This window comes from Pyxicephalus adspersus, chromosome Z (assembly GCF_032062135.1).
Source record: "Pyxicephalus adspersus chromosome Z, UCB_Pads_2.0, whole genome shotgun sequence".
Lineage (NCBI taxonomy): Eukaryota > Metazoa > Chordata > Amphibia > Anura > Pyxicephalidae > Pyxicephalus > Pyxicephalus adspersus.
In genome coordinates this window covers 58134693-58159462 of record NC_092871.1, presented here as the reverse complement: position 1 = coordinate 58159462, position 24770 = coordinate 58134693, and the positions used below count along the sequence as shown (strand labels likewise).

Sequence of the window (24770 nt, the reverse complement as noted above, 5' to 3'; positions counted from 1 at the left end):
GCTCTTGTTGCATATTCACCTTTGAGATTAAGACTATGACTATGATTATTGCTATGTTTGAGAGGGGACAGGGTGATTTATTTTTACATATGACATATATTGCTATTTAGGGATGTTTGTAAACTTGTCTGGCAACAGATTCAATTTAGGAATGTTAGACCCAAAATGTTCTATAACATTTAAACAAAATCAAATATGTTTTGATTTACCAGTTATAATGAAGATCAGGGTTCTAGGAATGTTGGTAAACAGTAGCCGGTATGTTAGAATGGCTTTTTTCCCAACTTATGTTAAAGTTTTTTTAATTTTTTAGTTTTTGTAATGATTTTAACTACATCCATTTTTTAATATTCTTCTCTATCACATGGGATTTCTCTTCTTTAAACACAATTCAGAAGATGTGGGGAAAAAAAGAGACACAGCACAGCAAACTCAGTGTGTTTGTAGCCATTTATACAGTTGATGGATATTTTAGACTAGCTACAATAACCGTTGTCTCTTGTCAGCAAAGCTATTAAATAGCAGGGCTCCTTTCAAAAAAGTTAAACATGACAAACCCTTCAACAAAAACAAGAGATAGACTCCTCCCACCCTGATTCTCCCATCAGAACAAGTTGGTCACAAACCCAACCTTTCCTTTTTTTTACCATCACAAAGATCGCCAGATATTGCGCTGCAATCTACTGTAGACCTCTTTGGCAATGAAAAGGTTAAACTGATGCAAGAAGGACCTGCAAAGTGGTTAATGCGGAGCAGTGATTTTTTTTCTTTTTTTAAATATTTTTCAAACACATACAATAATTTAAAATATATAATTTCTTATTATTCCATATTTGTTTTTTGTCTTGGTCAGCAAATGAAACAAAAGCTTTGGCAAAACAATTTTGACAAATTGAAAGTGGTGACATCAGTGCTCCCTGGAGGTTTTAGAGGGAATTTCAGGACAACCTCAGTCGATAACGCCAGGCTTTGTACATCACCTAATGTTGTGCTTGGTACTGGGCTTAGGTGACACAGCTGGTTACAGAAAAAGAGACTTTTTACTGAAATGGTCAAGTCAGTCTATACCCATCCAACCATGCCTATGTACATCGCCACTTAGAAAAGGTTGTTAGAAAAATAAACGGTAAAGGAAGGGATAAAAGTGAAGACGAGAGAGGGAAGGAGCGAGAGAGAGAGTTGACAGACCAACTACAAAGAGAAGCAAGTTCACCAAGATGAATTGACTGATGTAAACTAAATTGGTTTAGATATAACTTTCAACCACAAAGTCTATTTGACTGATATGTAATAAAGTTTGCAGAGAGCGTTGGTTGCTGGTCCAGTAGGTTTGGATTCCACAGTCGGCACTATCCAAGATAAAACTGCTCGCCAAATAGCTACATGATTGAACAGGAAGAGAGTGGATTACGAATCTGGCAACTGCAAGCTGCACCACAGTACTGGCGGAAGGTTTGGTAGCAGCTGCGGTCTGCTTCGCTGCTCCATTGCACTGGGTTGGCCGTGAGGGCTTCGGCTGGTAGCCGGTTGAGGATGCTGGTGTTGACAGCAAGGGCGGCTAGGCCATAGTCTGTAAAGAGCACCGTTTCCCGTTTGCAGGTAGGGCAGGAGATAAATTTGTACTTCGGACATGATTCATAAAGGATCTGAAGGCATTCCTCGCAGACAGAGTGTAGACAAGACAAGATACGGGGCCTCTTGTTGGTGAAATTGTACATGTGACCACAAGTTGGGCACTCTAAAGGCTCACATGGAGTGGACGGATGCAGCACATATTGGTTTACAATGACCTCATCAGATGGAGTTTTACGATGGTAACAAATCTCTGTGCTTGCCTTCCGCTGCCCAGGGTGGATCTTCTCTCGCCGTGGTGGTGGGGGTGTCCTGGGAAGCCCCACAGTGCCTGGAGTGCCCTCTAGACTGGGCATCTCCCCACAGGCCTGGTTGACAATAATTTCTGAGTCTGAAGGCCAGGCCCGCTTGGCAACTAGAGGTGGCTCCTTCCGTGAAGGAGGGCCATACCGTGTCTGAGAGTTCTGACACTCAGAAAACTTCTCTGCCTGTATGATCTTCATGGCCTCCATTTTGATGATCACCTGTTGCCCTTTTAGACAGGACATAAGAATTTTTTTCACATTACTGTCCGCAACTTTGTTTTCTCCTAGAGCCCCCTGCATGTGGCTTGTGGAACGTGAAAATGTTTTAACACTTATAAATATATGTTTGGCAAAATGTTGCTTCTGGAGAAGCCTTGATTAGCAGGTTGACCTAAAAAGATGTCCATGCTCTCTCTCTCTCAACCAAAGCTAATACCAGGTGATACAAAGAAAGGTGTCTAGTCTCCAAATAAAATACAATTGTAAAGGTGTTGTGCAAGGTCCAGAATCCAAAAATGCCAAGGACTCACAGTGTTTTAAACTTGTAATCCATTATCTGTTTTTAGATATCTCCACTTCTTGAACTTATGGAGAAGATGCAGGTCCCCAAACCCAAATTTTCTAGGCAAATCTGTTCCGTGCAGACAGGCTTATTTGTACAACAACATCACTTCAAGGGCGTTGTGTACCTTATGAGGAGGTGCTCCACCTCTTTGTGCTTTATTGCCATTTGTGTGCAAGGCTGGAGAGAGGCTTAAAAATGTTTTAACAAATTCTTTTCTTCTGACTGCCTCCTTCGCTCCCACTAACAGGTCAGTTGCATTCCAGGAGGCTGAAGATCTTTGTGCAAGGTTGGCATGAGTTAGATGTATATACAGATGTCTGTTTTAAGTCTCAGGGTAAGAGGTGGAGTCAGGAAACCTTGCTGAATCTAGTTGAATTATTCAATAAAGAAAGATCTGTGTCTTCCTTTGTCAATTATTACCTCATCTACTGGCAAATTGTCACGTAAGGGACCTTTTCTTTCTGTGAACACCTGTGCAAAAATAATAAGGAGAAAGTTAAGGTAAAGGGCCAACAGGCATAAAAAAATTGCAAACCTTTCTAGTATTTAAAAACTTTTTATAACATTTGTGGATAAATATGTCATATTTGCAGAGACTAAGACACCAGATTATTGTCTTATTTTATTTTCTTGGCAAGTTTTGTAGGTCATGCTGTTATTTTGTTTTTCTATACTTTGTCCCATAAAGTATATCTGGCCCAAGATCTTAACTATTAAATGATAATACTTCATTGAATTCCTTTGTTGATTATTTTATTTAATATTAATACTTTATATGCAATCAGCCCTATTACCTAAAACTATCTTGATATCTGCTTTTATTTATTAACCCCTTCACATGAATCCAGACTGGAAGAAGAGGAGGCAATGCTACTGGCAAGTTAGATACTTCTTCATGCTAACAGGGGAAACTGGCAAAGTTAGCAGCAATATTACTTTAGTGTGTTGCTGCTCCTTCACAGTCCAATCAGAAAGCTTGCTGCTGGAAGGGGACACCAATGTCTTTCTAAAGTCTAACGGAGGTAGAGGTGTTAGCCTTTTGGCTGTGCCGTCTATCAAAGGTCACTGGGTCCCAAATGTTTCTGGACAGAATTATAAAACCTTTGGCTAATAAGCCAGGTCATATATGAGCTGTGAATTTAGCTGCTTGCCTTGAAACCTACTATTAGCACAAGGTCAGTAAAAGCATATGGCACAAGCAGCATGTGAATTTTTGTTTTATGTAAATAAAGTATCAAAATATTCAACAGAAAGTTTTAGGACAAACAGATAACAAAAGTTTCACTTCCTTTTATCTTTGAAGACTGTTTACCTGCCAGCTCATCCCCACTTTGTTGGCGTGTGAAAGTTGCAGCTTTCGATATGCATATATAAGTTGTAATTTAGAGAAATTCAGAAGAGAAATCATCACTGAATTTGGGAAAGTTGTTTTAGGGGCTGGTAAATATTACAATTAAGGGCTAAACTCAAAATGAGAATTTGGAACAATATTATTAACTTCTGTAATAATGCTAAATTACATACACTGGGGAATGAGACATTATAGTTTTGCTTTTTAATGGGAGAAACTTTTTTTTCTTTTCATTTGAGAGAAACTGGGAATGTAGGTACAGATATCTCATCGCCTCAATGTACACCTTGAGGGCTTTAAAGAATGGCTCTACATTTTAGTTTTAAATGGAAAGTTTATATGTTTATAAATATATAGAACAGTGTTTCTTGACCATTTTTTTACATAGGGGAACCCTTCAAATAACTTTCAGGTCTTTGGGGAACCCCTGCTATAATTACTATATCCACAACTCACACTACATTAGTGTAATGGTTAGTGAGAAGAATTAATCTTACATTGGTGATCATTGAGAAGAATATCACCTGTACAGATCAGGCCAAAAAGATCATTGGTATCAAAATAGATGGTCGGAAAGGCCAACGGAACCCTGATTGAGAAACAATGGTATAGACCTGTAGTTCAGGATTGAATAGGGAAAAGGTTATCTTTTTCTGTCTTTATCTGCTTGCAGGATCTAGGAAACCGGAAATCTGAGATTACTTCTAAAAAAGTGAGAAAATTCCCCTTGTACAGCTGCAACTGGTACACATCTCTTGGAAGATGCACCTTGTTCTGGCAACAACCCACAAATTTCAAAATGTTCCATCATTTTTGCTCTCAGCACATATGGGTCAGATGGAGAGGGTGGATCTATGTTAAAAAACATGACAATGATTTCACCCATTTTCCAAATGTCCCAGGAACTGCCCAGTAAGCCCAAAAAAACAATAGCCAATATGGAAACCCCTCACACTCCATAAGTTTGAGCAAATCTATTGTATGCTCAAATTCCAAGGTGGTCAGCTTTACTAATGACCAGATTCTTCCGTAATGGCCAGATTCTTCCGTAACAAGTCCTTTTAGAACGGGGATTGTGAGAAATAGTTCTTTTTTTAACTTTGATCCCGTGTGTCACCGGGACTTGTGTGCTTCTGTCACATAACAATTAGTCAACAAAGTTGGAACGTCCTGAGTCTTCAGGAACATGGCAGGAAATTTCACAAGCCAGTTCCAAGTTCTGGAATAAAAGTTCCATGACACTGGAAAAACTTTGGCTGTGCTCGTCTCATCTGTTAACAATAAGTGGTGATCATAGCAGTAATTGTACCCTCCTATGTGCCATAGTGACCCCACCTGTTACTGGAAATATTCTGACTACATCACCAGCAGCTAAACTGGTTTATCCAACGTTAGGGAGAGTAGAGGTGTGCCACTAGGAAATGAAAATGGTTGTATTAGCTTTAAGTTTTATCTCTGTTTTATTTCTTTATAGATCCAGTGTGCCTCTTTCCTATTGTTAATTTTGCCAAAACACACAAAAACACACACAAGTGCAGTAAAGGGTTTTCTTTTTCTGTTTCTTTCATATTTAGTTCTACAGTGGCTTCCATACTTTATATAGATAACGTCCTAAAACCAGAATCATTTCACAGAGATTCAGCTCCTCTCTGACACATTCCTGAACTCATTCCTTGTTGGTAGTTTTCTCATGTTTGAACTCTGTCTGACTTGAGTTTAGTCACCTGCCACATCCACCATCGATGCTTGGCAAGATGACTGATATGAGTTTGTGTCAGGGTAGACATACACACATACACAGGCAAATGTTTCTTACAAAGCTCTCTTTGTAAGATCACTTTGTGATTGAATCCCTGTGCAATATTTAGATTCAGCTGCAGTGCAAAGGATGAAGATAAGTTAATAGGTTATGCACATAATTATTATTGCAAAAAAATTGCTAGTGTATGTGTACTAATATATATATAGTATACTAGTGTGTGTGTGTGTGTATGTATGAATATATATATATATATATCTCTAAATATAGTGTGATGTATCAAATTGGAATTAGTGGAAGACAGAGTGTGAGGAGGTTGATCTGCCGGCGACACTTCTCCCCGTCACAAGTTTTTCCTCCTGGTATAGCTATATAAAAACTGTTTTTGCACAGGTGAACTCTTCACATAACTTTCAGGTCTTCAAGCAACCCCTGCTGTAATTTATATATCTATAATACACAGTATAATGTGATGGCACACTGCACAAGGAACCCCCAGCAACCTCTGGAGGAACCCTGGTTGAGAAACCCAGTGCTTATCTTTTATGTTGCAACATTAAAAATGATTCTCTTCACCAACTGATATAAACTTCCAAACTGTTCATCTACACTATTTTCCGATGTTTATAAACTGTTTATAAATATGTAAGTGAATTCAATAGAAAGAAAACAAAAGTCTGCAATAAGTATTTATTTTTAATGTGTTTGAGTATTAAGCAGTTAGAATATTTTCATGGCAGCCTAATGTGACACACAGTTAATGCACACTCTCTGCAGTGCATTGTGTCTCCAATTGATCCGGGCAAGGCACCCGCCACACACACAATAATAACATGGTATTATACAATATTATTAATTGTTATTTACAGGGGACAGCTGCCAAGCATTAATACTATGATAATGAGTCCGTGAAAAAAATTGTAATATTTGTGGGGTAGCTGCATGTGACATGCAGGGAAAAGCAAGAAGTACACTATAATAATGTCCCCACCAGGCCACCCTTATTCCTCTTTTCTTTGCTTCCTTGCTGTTTATTTAGTCACTGTTATTAGAGTGACCTTCCCTTTACTCTTCCATCATCGGAAATAAATTGGAGCTAAGAACAATCTCTTAAAATGACGCAATATGACCGCCTTTGGTGCCTGAGCAGCCAATCACCAAGAATCAGCATTTAGGTGGAAGGGGAATAAATTAATGTTCTTCATACCCAGAAGTACCCAATATTTTTTAAAAAATACACTTAAAGACTTGATTCACACTGTTCCTTGTACATGCACATGTTGTAATGCACAGACATTAGTGTTACTTTTGCTTTCCTTTCCTACAAGACTGCAGAACATGGATGAAATTAGGAACATAGGAAAGACTGCAATTTCTATTTCCAATGTATTTTCATGTACCAAAACAGACAATTGTATAAAGACCATTAGGGAAACAAAGTAAGGAAGTACAAATGATTGCTCCATTGCTAACCACTCCTTCTGAAAATACATGTTTGCCTGCTGTCAGACTGTTGTCCTGGGTTTAGTAGTTTTCCTATTATAAAATATGGATAATTATGCAGATCAGGCACGCTGACTTTACAAACTTTTTTATGTGTGTTTCAGACCAGTGACTTTAAGTACTAAAGGTACATGCAGCTAGGTAACACAACAGTTTTCCAGCAATGACGTCCCCTGTGTTTTTCTCTTTTTTGTTAGTACAGGTTTCCATCAATCTTTCTCTAAAATTCACACTAAATCCAACCACACTAAAGTAACCTAACACAAAAATCCCCAAATCCTAAGCCTGGCCTTCTACCCCCGTCTAACCTTTAACCCTACTTTCATTCCTTAAACTCACATCCTGCACCAAGGCTGCTGGTCTAAGCTTAGGTCTACCCATATCAATTCCTTGCACCAAGTGCAAGTGCAGACAAATCCATCTCGATCCACAAAGAAAATGCTGAAATTAGTTGTCAAGTTGTCTTCTTATCATGTGTTTAAAGGAAATCTAGCACCAGCATAAAACAACCTGTTCTGAAGAAAACAGCAGTCTTAGAGACAAGGAGCAGAAATGATATAGTTAATGAACTAATGTAATCTATCATTCATCGCCAATACAAAAAAGACAATTATGTGTCCCACTGTTTCATTTCAAACTGGTTGACCAAAACCACTGGAAGAATCTTCAATATCCAGTGCACTGAGGAACTAGCCCACATTGTTTTATCCATACCTAAATATTATTTATAGATGGACTCACCCTTTAAACTAATGGCATAGTTGCAGGTGTTAACCTATTAGCTAGCAGTGTGCTGCCATGTGGGGGATTTTCCTAGCCTTATGCAAATGCTGACTCACAATGCCACACTTGATTTCCTAGTAACTCCCATTGGCTGATTAAGCTTGCAGGCAGACATAGAGACACATATATTTCAAAATGTACCCAGCATGGCATATTGGTTTGCTGTGTGTTATGTATCAAAGAAAAAAAAAAAGTAAATCAGTTATGGAATAAAGCAAAAAAATCAGTTCTAGTCATTCTAAATGTTGTGAGCCCTTATAATATCCCACAGCGATCAGGATCGTACCACATGTTTTAAAAACATATTACTGACAGCCTCCACCATACATTCAGCAGCATATACTGAGACAATAGCACAATGGAGGAACAATAAATTATGCTGATCTGCCTGGAACAATGAGTGGGGAAAGCATAGGCTGATTTTACACTTACCAAAAATAAAATATATATAATTCACTGTGATAGCGACTGGTATTTTTTAACAATAGTGACAAGTTTAGTCATGATAACATGAAATTACAGGAAATTATGACTACATGAGCCTAGGAAAGACCCTTCTGGAATGCCTTTTAAGAAGATTATTTATTTATTTACACAGGGAGCAACAATATGCATTAAACCCATGGAAGTCAATCAGATTTTAGCTTTTGGTAATGCACCATATAGAAAGAAGATTAAAGCTAAATGATAGAATAGATTGCTGCATAAAAATAGTTTTTGCATTTTGTGATCTATTAAAGAAACCTATTCGCCTAGTAGCACACAAAAGATGCAAAACTGCAACCCCAACATTCCTAAGCAGCGTACCACAACCCACAGATGTGAATCATACAATGCTACCCTTCAATCCTGAAGATCTTGCAAAACCTGTGTTATGCTTACAGTAATGCTCCACAAGGTAGTGGACCAGTAGTGGCCAGATATTGACTTTTGGTGAAACCTTTTATCACTTGACATTCCCAGGCCAGCAAACTCACAAGGACTTTACAAAACAATTTTGGCCAGATCAGATTTTAATCTGTCCTATATATAAAAACTAGAACAGAAGAGAATGAGGAACATCCAACAACACCCCTATTCCCCTATTCCACCCCTTTTCTCTAGTAGGAGGTGTACAAATCGAAAATGGGAGGGAACATTGAGACAATGGGCCTGATATATTAAAGCTCTCCAAGGCTGGAGAGGATACACTTCCATCAGTGAAGTTGGGTGATTAACCAAACCTGGAATGGATCTCCTCAAGTATTCCAAACATGTGCTAGCAAATAGGTAATGACTGTGAAGAAATCCATTTCAGGTTTGCTGGATCACCCACTTTCACTGATAAATGTGTATCCTCTCCAGCCTTGGAGAGCTTTAATCAGGTCCATTGATGTGAAGGTCATGCCAACCACTTCATCACATATAATACAACATATAATCCAAAGACAAAGAGGATGCCAGTTATCCTACCAGTACATTGTAGGTTGGAAACAGAAGCAAACTCAGACAGTCATGTGGATATAACAAACTCTAAGCAGAAAGTGGCTTTAGTGGTACTAAAAGTTGCCCCATGTCATAATCATCGAAGAGGAAGCAACATGATTCAACTACTTAGATGAAGTAATTTCTACAATATTGCAGCACTGCCATTCGGTGTTAGACTGTCATACTTTAAACTTCCTCATTTTCTAAAAAAAAAAAAAAAAAAAAAAGGGGAAATCCTGTTTATTATTAATAATAATATTAACTGATCTGGATGATGTAAATATTGATGGCCATTGTGATAAAACATTTGCACTTTTAGTTCAAATTACCTAAATATATTCAAGGTGCAACAAAACAAAAGGTGTTCATAGTTTTACAATCTTCTTTTTCCTTAGAAAGGTGCCTTTGTAGAGGCCCCTTGATCCCTACAGATCTCCAAAGCTCCAGCTCTGACTAAAGCTGCGTACACACGTGCAATAATTATCCTTGGAAATGAATGACTAACGTCTGTTCTTCCGACAAACGTTAACAAAAAAGTGCACAACAACGCCGATGAACGAGGATTGTCACTGGAAACGAACGACCTTCCCGGCGGATCTGATAAGGCGACGATTGTTCGCAATATATTGTGTGTACAGTTGTTCAGTGATCATGGATTGTTCTGTGATACACTTTCTCCTTTACATGTCACTTCCTGCATTGTTCAAACGATCGTATCTAGCGTGTGTACATTTTTGGTGGAATATATTTGAGTGATCGTATCGTTACAGCATGTACAGAATTGTGCACAATACGATCGTTCAAAATATTCGCGCATAATTGTTGATCTGTCGTTAGTCCTTCGATTTTAAATGACAAATATTGCACGTGTGTACCTAGCTTTAGTTAGAAGCATGTCAGACCTCTGCAGAGACAACAAGGCTTCCCCACAGAAAGGATAGACTTTTTCTGCAGCACGCTGTCGGGATATTGGCTCTTGTTTTCTGCATTTGACTCCTTATTAACCACCTGGGAGTTACACTGATGTCTGGATTTCTGTACCAAAAGCGGTACACTGTTTTTCATGAAATTTTTTTTTTTTTAAATTGTAGACCTGTAACTTACAGAAATATGTCTGAACAGGGGTCTAGTAGATATCATGAATATAAAAAATGTTTGAAACACACAATCGTAAAAAACAATAAAAAACACTTTTAATAAAATTAAATAAAAGACACAAAAATCAGCTTAAACAAGAATACATAAATAAATCAAAAGTACTGAAAATTCGATAATTCGGTATACTGTATAGTAATATATTTTTCTAAAACACCTCCCTAGTGTCCAACAGTCCAACGTCACATACCTATAGACAAAACCACATAAATATATTTTGTATTATTTTGTATTGGATTGGATACAGGACTTTGTATTGAATCCAATACAAAATATTTGAATTTCCCGCTACGACCCCCATCGACGGGCGCATGCACGGACATCATCAGGAATCGCCGAGGGACGCGTACGCGAACGCGGGGTATTTTAATTCTTTCCGAACTTCTGTACTTCCATACAAAAAGTGTTAATTTTTTGCATGGAAATTTATTTTAGATTGTGGGCTATAATTCACCGAATTACTCAATATTTACTTATAATTCATCGAATTACCGCATAACTCACCAAAATATGTCCAAAATCTTATAAATTTAATAATAAAATTTTTTTTAAAAAACAAAAAAAAAATCTTTAAAAAAAAAATAGTGTATAATGTAATGTTTTGTACAGTAGCTTATAAAATATATATATATTACAACTATATATATATTATATAAGGATTTCTTTGTATTGGACTCAATACAGCTTTTTTGTATTGAGTTCAATGCAAAGCGATTTGAATTTCCCGCCCCGTCTCCCGCCCGCACCGACGCATGCAGCGACATCACCGGGAAACCCCGGTGATCGTCACTGCACTCCTTGGGAGAGAACAGAAGAGGACAGCCAAATTAACCTAACTGCATGTTTTTGGAATGTGGGAGGAAACTGGAGTACCTGGAGGAAACCCATGTAAACGCAGGGAAAACCTGCAAACTTCATGCAAATAGTGTCCTGGCCAAGAGTCCAACCTAGGACCTAGAGTTGCATGGGCCCCCACCGCATTCATACTTACCTGAATCTTGCAACCATGGTGCACTGTGCTGTTTTATATCCTGTATGCTGAATCTTTTTCCTGCTGGCTGCACCTGCGCACTTATATAGGACCACTAAAGTGTCCCCTGCTTCAGGAGACAGCCTCGTATAAGTAATGCAGGATAAAGGTATGTATGATCTGGGGCAAGGAGGGAAGGCACTTTAAGCTGGTGGGAGGATAATATCATTTTGTATATCCTTTAGGTCAGGTGTGTCAAACTCTGGCACATGTTTTTTTTTTGCCCCCAAAGGAATCCTAAATATGACCTGCAGCTGGCCCGTCGCTGCATTAAAATAGCGCTGCTACTACGATTCCGGGCATCACTCACGTCTATAGAACAGCGTGGTTCCGCATGGTCCTGCACTGGACTGTTTTATAGACTCAGGTAATGCAAAAATTTTAGTAGCGGTTCTATTTCAATGAAGAGGGAGTTCTAGCCCCGCATTGGCCACATCTGGCATTTTCACCACTCCCCTCAGCTGTACTTTTCTTTGCTACTACAAGGCATGGATGGATTTTCATAAAAGAAAATTGTTATTATTGTTAGCCTGTGCAAAAAAGTTACCGTTTAAATTTAACTCAGAAGGCTACATATAGAGAGGCATAAGATTTTTCCCTAAAAAAATTAAAAAAAAAATTCTTATGCCTCTTTCTCTATTATAGGCTTGTTCCAGATTGAATGTAAAGCAAAACCTCTTTTTCTGTAAGAAAAGGTTTTATATCCAATGAGAAGGAAAAATGTCCTAAATGTTTTCAATAAATTTTAAGGTTGGCCCGCGACTTTGTATAGGTTTTTAATTTTTGCCCACTGTGTATTTGAGTTTGACACCCCTGCTTTAGGTGGTATAGTACTTTTTACCTTACTTATCCACCTTGTCTAATTTTTCTAATACAACCCAATGTATTATAGTGTATTAAATTAACAAATGAATTAAACATTGGACATTTAGAAGTAAAGAAATGAATGAGATCACCAGCTAATGAAAGTACCCAGTCAGCAATCAGCTAACATAAGAAACTGGGTCTGATTAATTAAAGCTCTCCAGGAGAAGATAGACTATTATGGGAGATCGATCATGGGTAATCTAGCAAACCTGGAATACATTTCTTAAAATCATTTGCTATTTTTTGGAAACGTTTTCAATACTGGACTAGTATTGTTTCTAAGTACTGCCAAGTTTGCTGGATCACCCAGGTGCAAGCATCCCACTGTTTAGTACTAATGCTGTGCCATTTAAGCAAAAGCAATGCAAAGGCCTCATTCATATCCACTATCTATATTATAAGGTGTATTATAGATCCAGGATTAGGAGAAGGGAAAGTTTACATGATTAATGACTATATGCTTCTATGTGCACTATAAGTGCAATCAAATCCATCCATATAAGGTCGACTGACTTTGTAAAGTTAAACAATAATAATAATGTGGTAATTCAAGTAAAATGCACAAAAGCAGAATTGTGGGAAAGACATTGACAACCATCTTTTTGTGGCTACATGATGAGGAAAAGGATTTGCTTGTGAAGTCAGATAGATACAAAAATGTCAGCTGCTACCACTGGGGCCATTAGACCAAATCATTGACCAAACCTTGACTCCTACAACTAACCTACATTCCTCAAAAAAGGGCACCTAAATTCCACCTTTTCTCTGAATTTTCAAGCATGCATTAGGAAAAAAGACGTTGTAAACAAAATAATGCTCAAATGATTACTAATAATAAATATTTAAAATGCCTGGTTGAACTATGAAGCAAAATTTCTTGCTTTGAGACAAAAGCATTAATATTTACCATCTGCTTAGCTAATGGGGGAGATATTCAGTCACAATTGCACACCTAGACGCACCCTTGCCTGCACCCACACCTCCCTGCAAGGTAGTGAAGAAGACTACTGAGTGCAGTATTCCCAAACCACCAGATTTATCTTTCATTTATTTTAGATGGCAAAAATGCAAATCGGTTACTATGGACTACTATGCTTTGCTCGTCAATCATTTTTACTGGATAGAAAACCTGATCATAAATAAGGTGCCACGCTCCATTGCTTCCTGCCTAGGGCTGTGGATGAATTTAGGGAGGCCAGATTCTCCAAAGGTTATCTGAAAGGCAGAGTGGATGCAGCCAGCATACACCCCTCCTCCTCCCTCTTCTCTCTGTACCATACACTCTATATAGCTCCATTGCACAAAATACTTCTCCCCCAGGCTCAAGATTTACATTCAAATAAGCGTGCAATTCATTGTGATCACCTCCAGCAGGGGATCAGCTAGATACAAAAGCATTTTTCACCCTGTTAGAATGGGAACATTCTTTCAATAATCCAATTCACAGAAAGAAAAATAAGAAAGAAAATATGTTGAGGGTTTGTAATGCTTCTTGGAAAGGGTCCAGGTTTATTAGCTGGGCTGATTGCTTTCCCTAGTGGGCACCATGGTCGAGCAGAATGATGGAAGATCCTGGATCTTACAGATGAGGACATACCTGATGCAACACAGAAGAAATTGTTCCCCCTACACCACCATACACACATCCCACAGAAGGGATTCAAAAAAGAAAGATGATAATCCTACCAGCTGGAAGGTCTGTGGTACAAGCTGCTGCTTCATCCCCCCTCCTTGCAAAGAAATGGCTCTTTCTTTGCTCCTGTTCCTCCCTGAGCCTGGCTGTCTGCAGTGGGTTCTGCTGCAGTGATGCAGGCTGTTTCTCTCAATCAGTTAGCACAAGCCCAGTGGGATGCAGGTTTGCTGGGTCCACCCTCTGCATGGCGCAACTGTCAGTGCTCAGTCTCCTCCCCTGTCACTGCCTCTTCCATTCATCTACCACCTATATGTTCTGTGCATCCATCCAGCTGCTGATTAATGACTGGAGGTGGTGGTGGAGACACTGGCTCTTCATACATCCTGAAAAATACACTGCTGTACGTATGTGTAGACAGGAGAATGACGTAGCCTGCATGCAGGATAATAGAATGCTTATACATACAGGTATTCAGGTATAGAACATATAAACCCATGCATCCCAAAACATTTCATGGAATATATCAATTCTTTGCTGCCAGGTAAAATCTGCATCCACCTAAAGAATAATCGTTCAATGCCAAATAAATAATTGTTACTCAAAATGATGGTTAGACACAATTTTACAAATGATTGCTGTACAGATCTTTTCTTTTCTATTAAGAGCGGTGGGAGGGGATGATTGAGGGGACACTTCTGTGGGGACAACAATAATCCCCAATAGCCGTCGGTTGTTTAAAGTGTACCTAAACTCAGAATTTTCACGTTACATAAAAGTTGTTTGTTTTTTTTAGGTGCACCACCCCCTTTTTTTTAGAAAAAAAGGGTGCAGCACCAACCCCTAATTCTTGATCCCCTAGGATGTTGAGAATAAATAGGAGCGCAAAGCCTCTCGGGATACGTACATCCAGCAGCCTGGGAGGCTCTTGGGCACTCCTTCTGCATATGCCGGAGCATCTGGGGCATGCGCAGAAGGAGCCTTTTTACGTAAAGAGAAAAATTTGCCGAACTCACGCATTCGCAGTGAAATGCGCAATTTTTTTTCTCCATCCTATGTCACTTTATCTCGCACCAGGATCAGGTGTCGTAGGGTGAAGAACCCAGAAGAGAAGACGAAGATGGCAGCACCACGACCTGCTCCGGGGCGCATGTCGAGCGATCGGACTGCCCTGCAGGATTGAAGGTAAGTGTATTTTTTTTTGTTTTTGAGTTTAGTTCCTCTTTAAGCAGCACAGTGGATTGCTGAACACTTTAAGACTCCTAAACTGACAACTCGAGGACATGAATCTATTGTCTGTAGAATGAATGTATAATTATTAAAAACAATTAGCTGGTATAGGTGCCAGGCAACAAGTTCGGTCCAAAACTTTTGCATTTTGAGTCACAGGCCTAGAAAAAATATACAGATCAGGAGTTCTGATTTCACTCTCACTTTGCTAACTGCATACTCATTTCAAGACAGTGACAGAGGAGGTACCGAAGACACAAGATCACATGACAAGCAGGGAGCTAGCAATGTGCAATGGTATGCTACAGATCCTGCTTTTACCTTTAAAACCCTTGGCCCCGTAACACCTATGCCCAATGTTGTGATGCCAACATGGGGGGGAGGGCACTGAAAAAGAATAAACAATTGCACCCACCTCCCAGTTCACTGACCAGTGGATGTATGTGGAGGGTCCATTAAAAATAAATGTCTAATCAAATCCAATAAGATTTTTTGGAGTGGCTAATCGGCAAAGATACTGAATGCAGTTGGGAGGCATAGAGATAACTAGCCACTAGAGGGGGCACTGAGAAATATGAGAAATATAAAAAAAAAGGTTACTTTAATTTTACAAAAAGCTTTCTCTTTAAAGTGGAACGAAACTGAAAAAAAAATCACACATTTAATCCCTTAATCACGCTGGAGAATTTCTTAAACAGGTCCACAACGTGGAGGAAGCGCCGGGTGCTGTCATCTTGCTCTGTCTTTTTCCTTCTTCTGGCTACATCACCTGATCTTGTGCCTGCTGTAAAGGGGAAAAAAGTGCCAATCTCAGTGTGCATGAGATCGGCATCTCTTTACCCTCAATTTGGGAAAATGCACAAAAAGAGCAACCAGAAGCCTATCTGGATCCATGCTTTAGGTATCCTCGGAGGCTTCGCACTCCCATTCAGTCTTGATCACTGCAGCAATCAACACTCTTTTTTTATAAAAAACACACTTTATATAAAGATAAGTAAAAATGGCAGCTGGTACAGCTAGGGCCATTAGACCAAATCATCCTTGACCCCTACAACTACCTACATTCCTCAGAAAAGGGCACCTAAATTCCACCTTCTCTCTGCATTTTCAAGAATTCAGAACGAAACAAGACATTGCAAACAAAATAATGCGCAAATGATTACTATTAATAAATATTTAAAATGTCTGGTTGAGTTAAGCTACGTACACACTTCCAATAATTACCGTTGGTAAACGAACGACGAACGATCCTGCACGATATCATTGAACGATCGTATAGCACCGATCCTGTACATTCAGATAACGACACGATGGTTCAACGATATTGTACACACGATAGATGCGATCGCTTGAACGATACAGGAAGTGACGTGCACCAGAAGAAGTGAATAGTGTGTACGAACAATCAGGTCAAACGAACGACATTCACTACACTGTTCCTTTGTCCCCCTGTGCAGTATGCCCTTCAAAGTGTTCTCAAGGAAGAAGAAAGCAGCTCTTGCTTTGATGTGTCTGCTTAGTGCTGAAGAGGAGGATATTGAGAAGAAGCGGCGAATGTGGTGTAAGGATTGGTTGTTGGACCGAGACAACATTTCACATGAGAATCTGCTACGGGAACTGCGCCACTCATTCCCAGATGACTACAAGGATTATCTTCGTATGTCAGATGTCTGTTTCAAGCAATTACTTTCTGCAGTTGGACCTTTTCTGCAGAAACAAGATACCTTCATGAGGAAGTCCATTACACCTGAGCAAAGGTTGATCGCCACGCTGAGATACCTTGCCACTGGAAGATCTCTGCAGGACATGCAGTTCTCCACTGGGATCTCACCGCAAGCAATGGGTCATATCATCCCCGAGACGTGTGCAGCAATTATCGACTGCTTGAAAGATGAGTACATGAAGGTAGAGGCCCCATACAATCATTGAAACAAAATTACACATTTGCTTCATAACCAAAAGATACATTTTATTTACCAAAGTGCATGTAAAAAGTGCCAATAAAAAAGTATAAATAACAATAAATAACCAAAAAAACAAAACATAACTATTTTAACAATATTAACAACAATAAAAAATTAACATTTGTGACACACTCCCACTATAAATCAGTGAAATGGAGGCTTTCATTGCCCAAACTGTACTGATTTGGTGTACTGGAGGAAGGGTAGTGATGATACTCATATTGGTGGCGTTGAGTGTGTACAGGTGAAGGGTGAGCCTGCGGGTGTGGATAGGGGTAGGAATAGGTAGGGTATTGTGGGTTTAGTTGGTTCATCATCCCTTTGTTCATAAAACCCATCATGATAATCTCCACAGCACCTGCTTGTTCTGGGCTCATTTGCCGCAGTTTTGATACAATATAGAAGCCAAAGCCATCCAAGTGATCCTCTTTTTTATTTAATATGAACATGGCTTTCTTGAAAGCTTCCTTTTTTTCCAGCTCCTGATGTTTTCTTTTCTGATGCCTTTTTTTGGTTGGAACTTATCGGAGTGGATGTTGTGGTGGCAGGTGAGCTCTTTGCAGGTTCACTGCAGGATGAAGACTGCAATAAAAATAAATAGAACATATAAATAGAACATAATATTATGCATATAAAACTCTTCCTATGTTCTCCTTTCAGTTTCCTGATACACCAGAGGAATGGCTGGCCATCGCTTCAGAATTTCAAGATATATGGAACTTCCCAAATTGTGGAGGAGCAGTTGATGGGAAGCATGTAAGAATTACCCCACCGGCAGACAGTGTATCGTATTATTATAACTATAAGGGGTTTTTCAGCATTGTGCTCATGGCAATAGTGAATGCCCGTTATGAATTTGTTTTAGTGGACATAGGAAGAAATGGGCTCATGTCTGATGGAGGGGTTCTGGATGGTACGCCATTTCACAGGAAGCTGATGAACAAGCAACTGCACCTTCCTAGAAACAGCCAAACTGTGGAGGGACTGAACTTTGTGTTTGTTGCAGATGAAGCATTTGCATTGCATGAAAACCTGTTAAAACCCTATCTTCAAAAAAACTTGGACAAACAGAAAAAATTTTTATATACCGGTTATCTCGTGCTAGGAGGGTGGTTGAGAATGCTTTTGGTATTCTAGCAAATCGCTTTCGAATATTCCATACTGCTATCGATCTCCACATGGACAAAATTGACAAGGTAGTCTATGCTTGCTGCTTGCTACATAATTTTCTACGCCGCAATAATTGCAGTGCATCATTGGTCCTCTAATGGAGCAAGATTCTACTACAGCCGCACCGGGTGAAAGCAGTAACCAATTCACTGGTCTAGTGGATCTACAGGTTGCAGTACCTCAGAATGCTTCAGTGTTGGTTAAAGAAAACCGAAGCAAGTACTTGGAGTACTTCCACCATAGCGGTATACGCCTTCAGTTTCATGTAATGATTTGAATAATCTGCAGACTTTACCTTCCACGGACAGAGATGGGACCTGTATGCCTCAATAAACGTGCTCATGAAGTCAGGATTATTAAATGCATCATAGGCCATGATCTGTGAAAAACATTAAAAAATAAAATATAACATATAAAACTACAAACATATAACATATAAAAACATATAAAAATATGCAGCATCACCTACCTCAATAATGTTGGTCGGGCAAATACTTGTATGAATGAACGAACGCACGTTCCGGACTTGGCACCTTGCACTTCTGATTTCCCACAGCACTTTGCAAATCCAGCCACTTCCTGTTAAATTGTTTCCTGTCATGTGAGAGGATGTCACAGCAAAGAGCCAGCCCAGCCACCCGTGCCACACCAATGACAAAAAAAGAGATAGAGGTTTTGGTGGATGTCCTGGAGAGGTGGGATTATGATGGTCCGAGGGCTCATTACAAATCCAAGAATGAAAGGAAAAATCGGATTTTAGAAAAGGTGCAGAGGAGAATACATAGAAAGTTGGGTGTCGAGCGATCCAAGGACCAGTTAAGAAAAAGGTGGTCCGATTTGAAAAACCGAGAGAGGGACGTATTGGATGCGTTAAGGCGTCGTATCGCCAAAAAACGTAAGTATAAAATTTGTCACTTTGTAAAAGTTTCGTTTTGGCAAATTTTTCTTTTCAGGTAATGTAAAATTTTGGGAAACTATTTTTAATTTATTTGTATTTGTTTATATATTGTTTTAGATATTAGTAATTTTTTTATTATTGTATGTTGTTTTTAATTTTTTTAATGAAAATTTTTTGTTCTGTATTTGCTTTTTTATGCGTTAGGACGCCGTGCTCGGAAGGTAGAGGAGCAGCGGCAGGTGCGTCTGGAGGACCAGCTAGAGGTGGAAGGTAGGATATTGTTATATATTTATTAAGAAAAAATGTATTATTTTAAAAATATTAAAAATACATTATTTTTAAATATAGTTTAAATATGGTTTTGATTTTGTTTTTATGCAGAGTTGATTCTGGGTTCCCCTGACCAGGCTGGGTGTTCAGAGGAGCAGCTAGAGGTGGAAGATAGGATATTGTTATATATTTAATAGGAAAAAATGTATTATTTTAAAAATAATAAAAAATTCATAATTTTTAAATATAGTTCAAATATGGCTTTGATTTTATTTTTATGCAGAGTTGATTCTGGGTTCCCCTGACCAGGCTTGGCGCCTGGAGGAGCAGCTAGAGGTGGAAGGTAGGATATTTTAATATATTTAATAAGAAAAATTGAGCCAAAAGCACCAATAGATAACAGTTTAATAATCAGGCAGGTGGACAGATATGAGACAGGCATATGTGTGAAGTCAGTGAATACAGGCAGCCCACACATCTCGGTTACAGTTTACCACAGATCAATAGCAACGTTTCCATCGCTCTGTGTCACATTCACATACGCAGACATGTGGTAAATGATCACAATGAAACAAACACAAGCAGGTGGTTTTTCGTGTGTGGTTAATAACTGCGCTCTGACATTTGCCTGCAAACATGAATGCTGTTACATTGTCACCACTGACACTTCCTGGTATAAAGATTTTTGCACATAGTACAAAATACATTTTGTATGATACTCATGTACCAGTCTATATAGCATGAAAATGTATGTATTAAACACAGTCAATTGCATGTACATTGTAATTACAAAAGAGTGTTACCATGACTAGGGTAGCCCGTACCTTGCCCCTTCACCTTCCCCTCCCACCATACTTACTGATACACCTTCTCTTTTGCCAGCCCCCTTTCTTGTCCTTCTTCCCCACCTTAACCTCGCAAACAACACACAACACCGATATGCATTTTAATGGCTGGCAAGCAGCCGTTTATTAATACATACAATAAACAATTTTATAACTTATTATTATGTATCAATATAATAATTTAACACATATTTAAATATAAACGAATATAAACAAATAAATATAACCACTGAAACAAATAATCCACAAACAAACAAATAAACAAACAACACACAGTAAACACCATAATAAACCAATAATAACTTTAATTAACCAGCTTACTTTTCCTTGAATTAACCCTTTAAATAACCACCTTTACAAATACTATCTCAACATTTTCCCAACCAACGACTAGGTTGCAGGTCTGGAAGGTAAAGTCCGCCACCACCACATCACATATTCTTAAAACCACCATACCAACCTGGCCCCTAAGCAGCCCAGTACCACCTCAGGGGCCTCCACCTTTTACCACTTAAAGGGGGGTTCACCACCACCTTGGGTGCCCCTCAACAAAAATTTACCCAGCACTTCTACCTTCCACCAAACCTCAACCGCCACGGCGCACGGGCACGAAACCTCACTCCCGTGCGCCCCTCCACACCTTGATTGCTCGTTGCACTCCATCCTGCAAACCCAAGCACCAAAGATCCGTCCCAACATCATTCAGATGAACCCCATCTCCCCTCAAAAAACGCCATGTATCTTCTTCCAAGTCCCTGTGACGCACCACCAAACCACCATTTCTAACAACAAATCGCCCAACCTCCTTATTCACTTTTATTCTCGCTTTATTAACTCTCTCAACTGACCGTGCCCCCCTCCACATGGCCCTAGCCACAATATCCGACCAAACCCAAATAGTCCCAGGAAATTCCACCTTGAACCGTAAGAAATCCAATCTCACATCCCTAACTAATTCCCTCATACCTCTGCGTGCAAGGTCATTGCCCCCTGCGTGCATAACCAGCACATCCGGCGCCCTCTCCAGCGCTGCACACCTCCAAATTTCCGGTACCATCCTACTCCAGAGCATCCCTCGTATTCCTATCCACCGCAGTAGAACCTCCTCCCTTAGAAAACCCAATTGCCTGCCCTCTGGCCGAACCGCTGCCCTACGAGCACCCCACCACACGAATGAGTGTCCCACGATAAAATAAAACACACGTAACACCAACTGTGCACTCAACCCCAAAACAAAAACCCCCACGTTCACCCCCCTGTCCCATGCCATTACAACAAATGAGGCCGCACATACAATTGAAACCTCCTAGACTCCCAACACCCTATCCTCCTAATGGCATCATCCCCTAATCCCCATCTAGCCGCCTCCGTAGCCGCCCCAATCCGGAATGAATGCGAAGAGAAGGCTTCTGCATCCACCCCCAACAACTTCAGACATTTTCTAAATACTGCAAAAAATTGGAAACGGGACAAAAAGGCCCCATCCGCATGAATCAACAATGGACCCCTCAAATCCTGTCTCACCCCCAAGAAACATTCCACAGCCCTTACCGGGCAAACAGACGACCCATCCCCCAACCGAAAAATTCTGACCATGATGCCCCTACCCGTTTGGTCCGTTTTTGACCTCCGGATCCACATACTCACCTTGTCTCCGGCACAGACCACATCTTCAAAAAGCAAACCACCCGGCCACCCCTTGGCCGGGCTAACTAACTCCCCTATCCGCATGGCCCCGAAAAATGCAATACAAAAAGCCGCCGTAAACAACGCTCTTTCGTACCCATCCGCACACACTACCCCCAAGCTGTCAACCACCTTCTGCAACAAACCAAATGACACCGGCCGCCGCCCATCCCGCACCTTATGACCTTTCCTATATCCCTTCACTGCCTGACGCACAATGAAATCTTTGGTCCTATCTCGCCAGCCATGCCACTTGAACCAGAACACCATACCCGCCAACAATCTGTTAACCGAGGCTACCGATGCCCCCCTAGCAAATTCCCGAGCCAGCCTGTACACCAAAACATGCCCTGCCATCCCTTCGCCATCTAAACCCCCCAACTGTGCCCATAAACCATCCCACTCACTCCATACAGCTGAATAGGCACTCCAAGTCCTCTCACTCACCGACCGCCGAATCAAACCACTGATGATCCCAATGCTATGTCCCACAACACCTCTGGACATGGGTAACCGCACTGCTCCGCCTCTGGTGCCAACGCGCGAAACCTGTCCCACTGAAAACGAGACAACGCATCAGCAATGACATTAACAACCCCCGCAATGTGCCGTGGAAAGATAAATATATTCAACTGCATACATTTCAAAACCAAATATCTCATCAACCTAACTGCTGCTACAAAGGAAACCGAAAATTTATTCACCGCCTGCACAACACCCAAATTGTCACAATGAAACCGCACTTTCTTATTAGCCAGCTCCTCTCCCCACAATTCCACTGCCAACAATTCTAAAACCACTAAATCCCTTACCAACCCCCCATCTACCCAAGACTGGGGCCAAGCCCCCGCACACCATTTGCCTCCGAAATAAGCCCCGAAGCCCGTCGAACCCGCTGCATCTGTAAACAATTCTAAATCAACCGCTGTCACCGGCCCTTCCAACCACAACGCCCGTCCAGTAAACGAAACCAAAAACCGCTCCCAAACCCCTAAATCCGCCCTCACCTCTTTGGACAAACGCACAAAATGTGTCTTAGCCTTCTCTCCCGACGTCGCCGCCGCCAGCCGCCTGCAGAAAATCCTGCCCATCCGGATTACCCTGCATGCGAAATTCAACTTACCCAGTAGTGATTGCACCTCTTGCAGCCGCGTTTTGCGCCTTCCCTGTGCCAAACTGATGTTCGCTCGCAGTCCTTCCAGCTTGTCCTGCGGCAATCTACACTCCATGGCCACCGTATCCAATTCTATACCTAGAAAGGTCAGCACCGTAGTAGGTCCTTCCGTTTTCTCTGCCGCCAATGGCACACCAAACCTTTCTGCTACATGTTGCAATGTGGCCAATAACACCCTGCACACCCCACTCCCAGCTGGACCAATCATCAAAAAATCATCCAAGTAATGTATAACTGAGTCCACTTCCGCTACTGTCCTAACCACCTCAAACAGCGCACACGACACTGAACACCCCATGGGCAAACACCGATCGACAAAATACCCCCCATCCCACTTACAACCCAACAACCGCATGCATTGCGGATGAACCGGAAGCAACCTAAAAGCGGCCTCAATATCCGCTTTAGCCAACAACGCCCCTTTCCCATACCTCCTTACCCAGGCAATGGCCACATCAATTGATGTGTACGCCACTGCGCACGCATCTGGATGGATCCCATCATTTACCGATTCCCCCGGCGGAAAAGATAAATGATGTATCAAACGAAACTTACCTTGTTCTTTCTTAGGTACCAAACCCAACGGCGACACCACCAATCCTTCCAGCTGCGGCTCCCGGAACGGTCTGCACATCCTCCCCAAACTGACCTCCTTCGCTAGCTTCTCCCCCACCACCTCGGGATGCTGCCGCGCAGATTTCAGATCCCCTGGCTCCGTATGCCCACCCACAGCCGCACTTGGAATCCAGAAACCATCCGTAAACCCTGCCTCCAACACCTTAGCCGCCTCCTTGTCCGGATACTTACTTAAAAAGGGGCGCATCATTTCGACCATCACTGGAGTCACCCCCTTTTCCACCACCATCACCCCCTCTGCCGCCACCTGCCTTAAAACACCGTGAGAGGCCGTGATTGCCCCCACACCCAGAGCACTCATGTCGGAAGCGACAAGTCCCCCCAAACTTACATCCGCCTTCGTTGAACATCCAACAGAGCCCCTTTTTCCGAATGGCCGACGATCCTGGAGCCTGCTGACCGCCGACCCCACCAAGAAAGGACTGCATCCCCCCCACCCTAGGGCCGGACATCAGCTTTATCCACAAACCGATGTCCTTATGGTCCCAGCGTAGCGACTGCCGAACCGCCTTCCTCTGCCGAAATTGCTCATCGTAACGCAGCCAAGCAATTCCGCCGAACATCCTGTTCGCTTTCCTGATCGTGTCCAAATAACAGAACAGCAAAGCACACAGCTCTGGTTGCCTTTCCCCTATCACACAAGCCAAAATGCTGAAAGCCTGCATCCAATTCATAAATGTGCGCGGGATCAAATGGTGACGCCGCAACTCGTTGTCCTCCTTGCGCCCTTCCCCCATCCTGTCCAGGTTGAAAACGCTCTAACGGCAGCAAAGTGAAGATATCTACCGTATTTTTTGCCATATAAGACGCACTTTTTCTTCCCCAAAACTTAGGGGGAAAAGTTAGTGCGTCCTATACGACAAATGTGTTAAAAAAAATAATTAAAATATTACACTCCCCCGATACCCGA

General features: G+C 41.0%; 1 protein-coding gene across 1 annotated transcript; it reads right to left on the bottom strand.

Annotated features, from left to right (window-relative positions):
• Positions 1-794: 794 nt before the first annotated feature.
• RNF208 (ring finger protein 208) lies at positions 795-14218 on the bottom strand. Its single transcript, XM_072430002.1, has 2 exons — positions 14044-14218; positions 795-2913 (listed from the first exon to the last, which is right to left on the bottom strand). Exon 2 carries the CDS (start codon positions 2175-2177, stop codon positions 1380-1382), a length of 798 nt encoding a protein of 265 aa, XP_072286103.1. The 5' UTR covers positions 2178-2913; positions 14044-14218; the 3' UTR covers positions 795-1379.
• Between the last annotated feature and the right edge of the window lie 10552 nt (positions 14219-24770).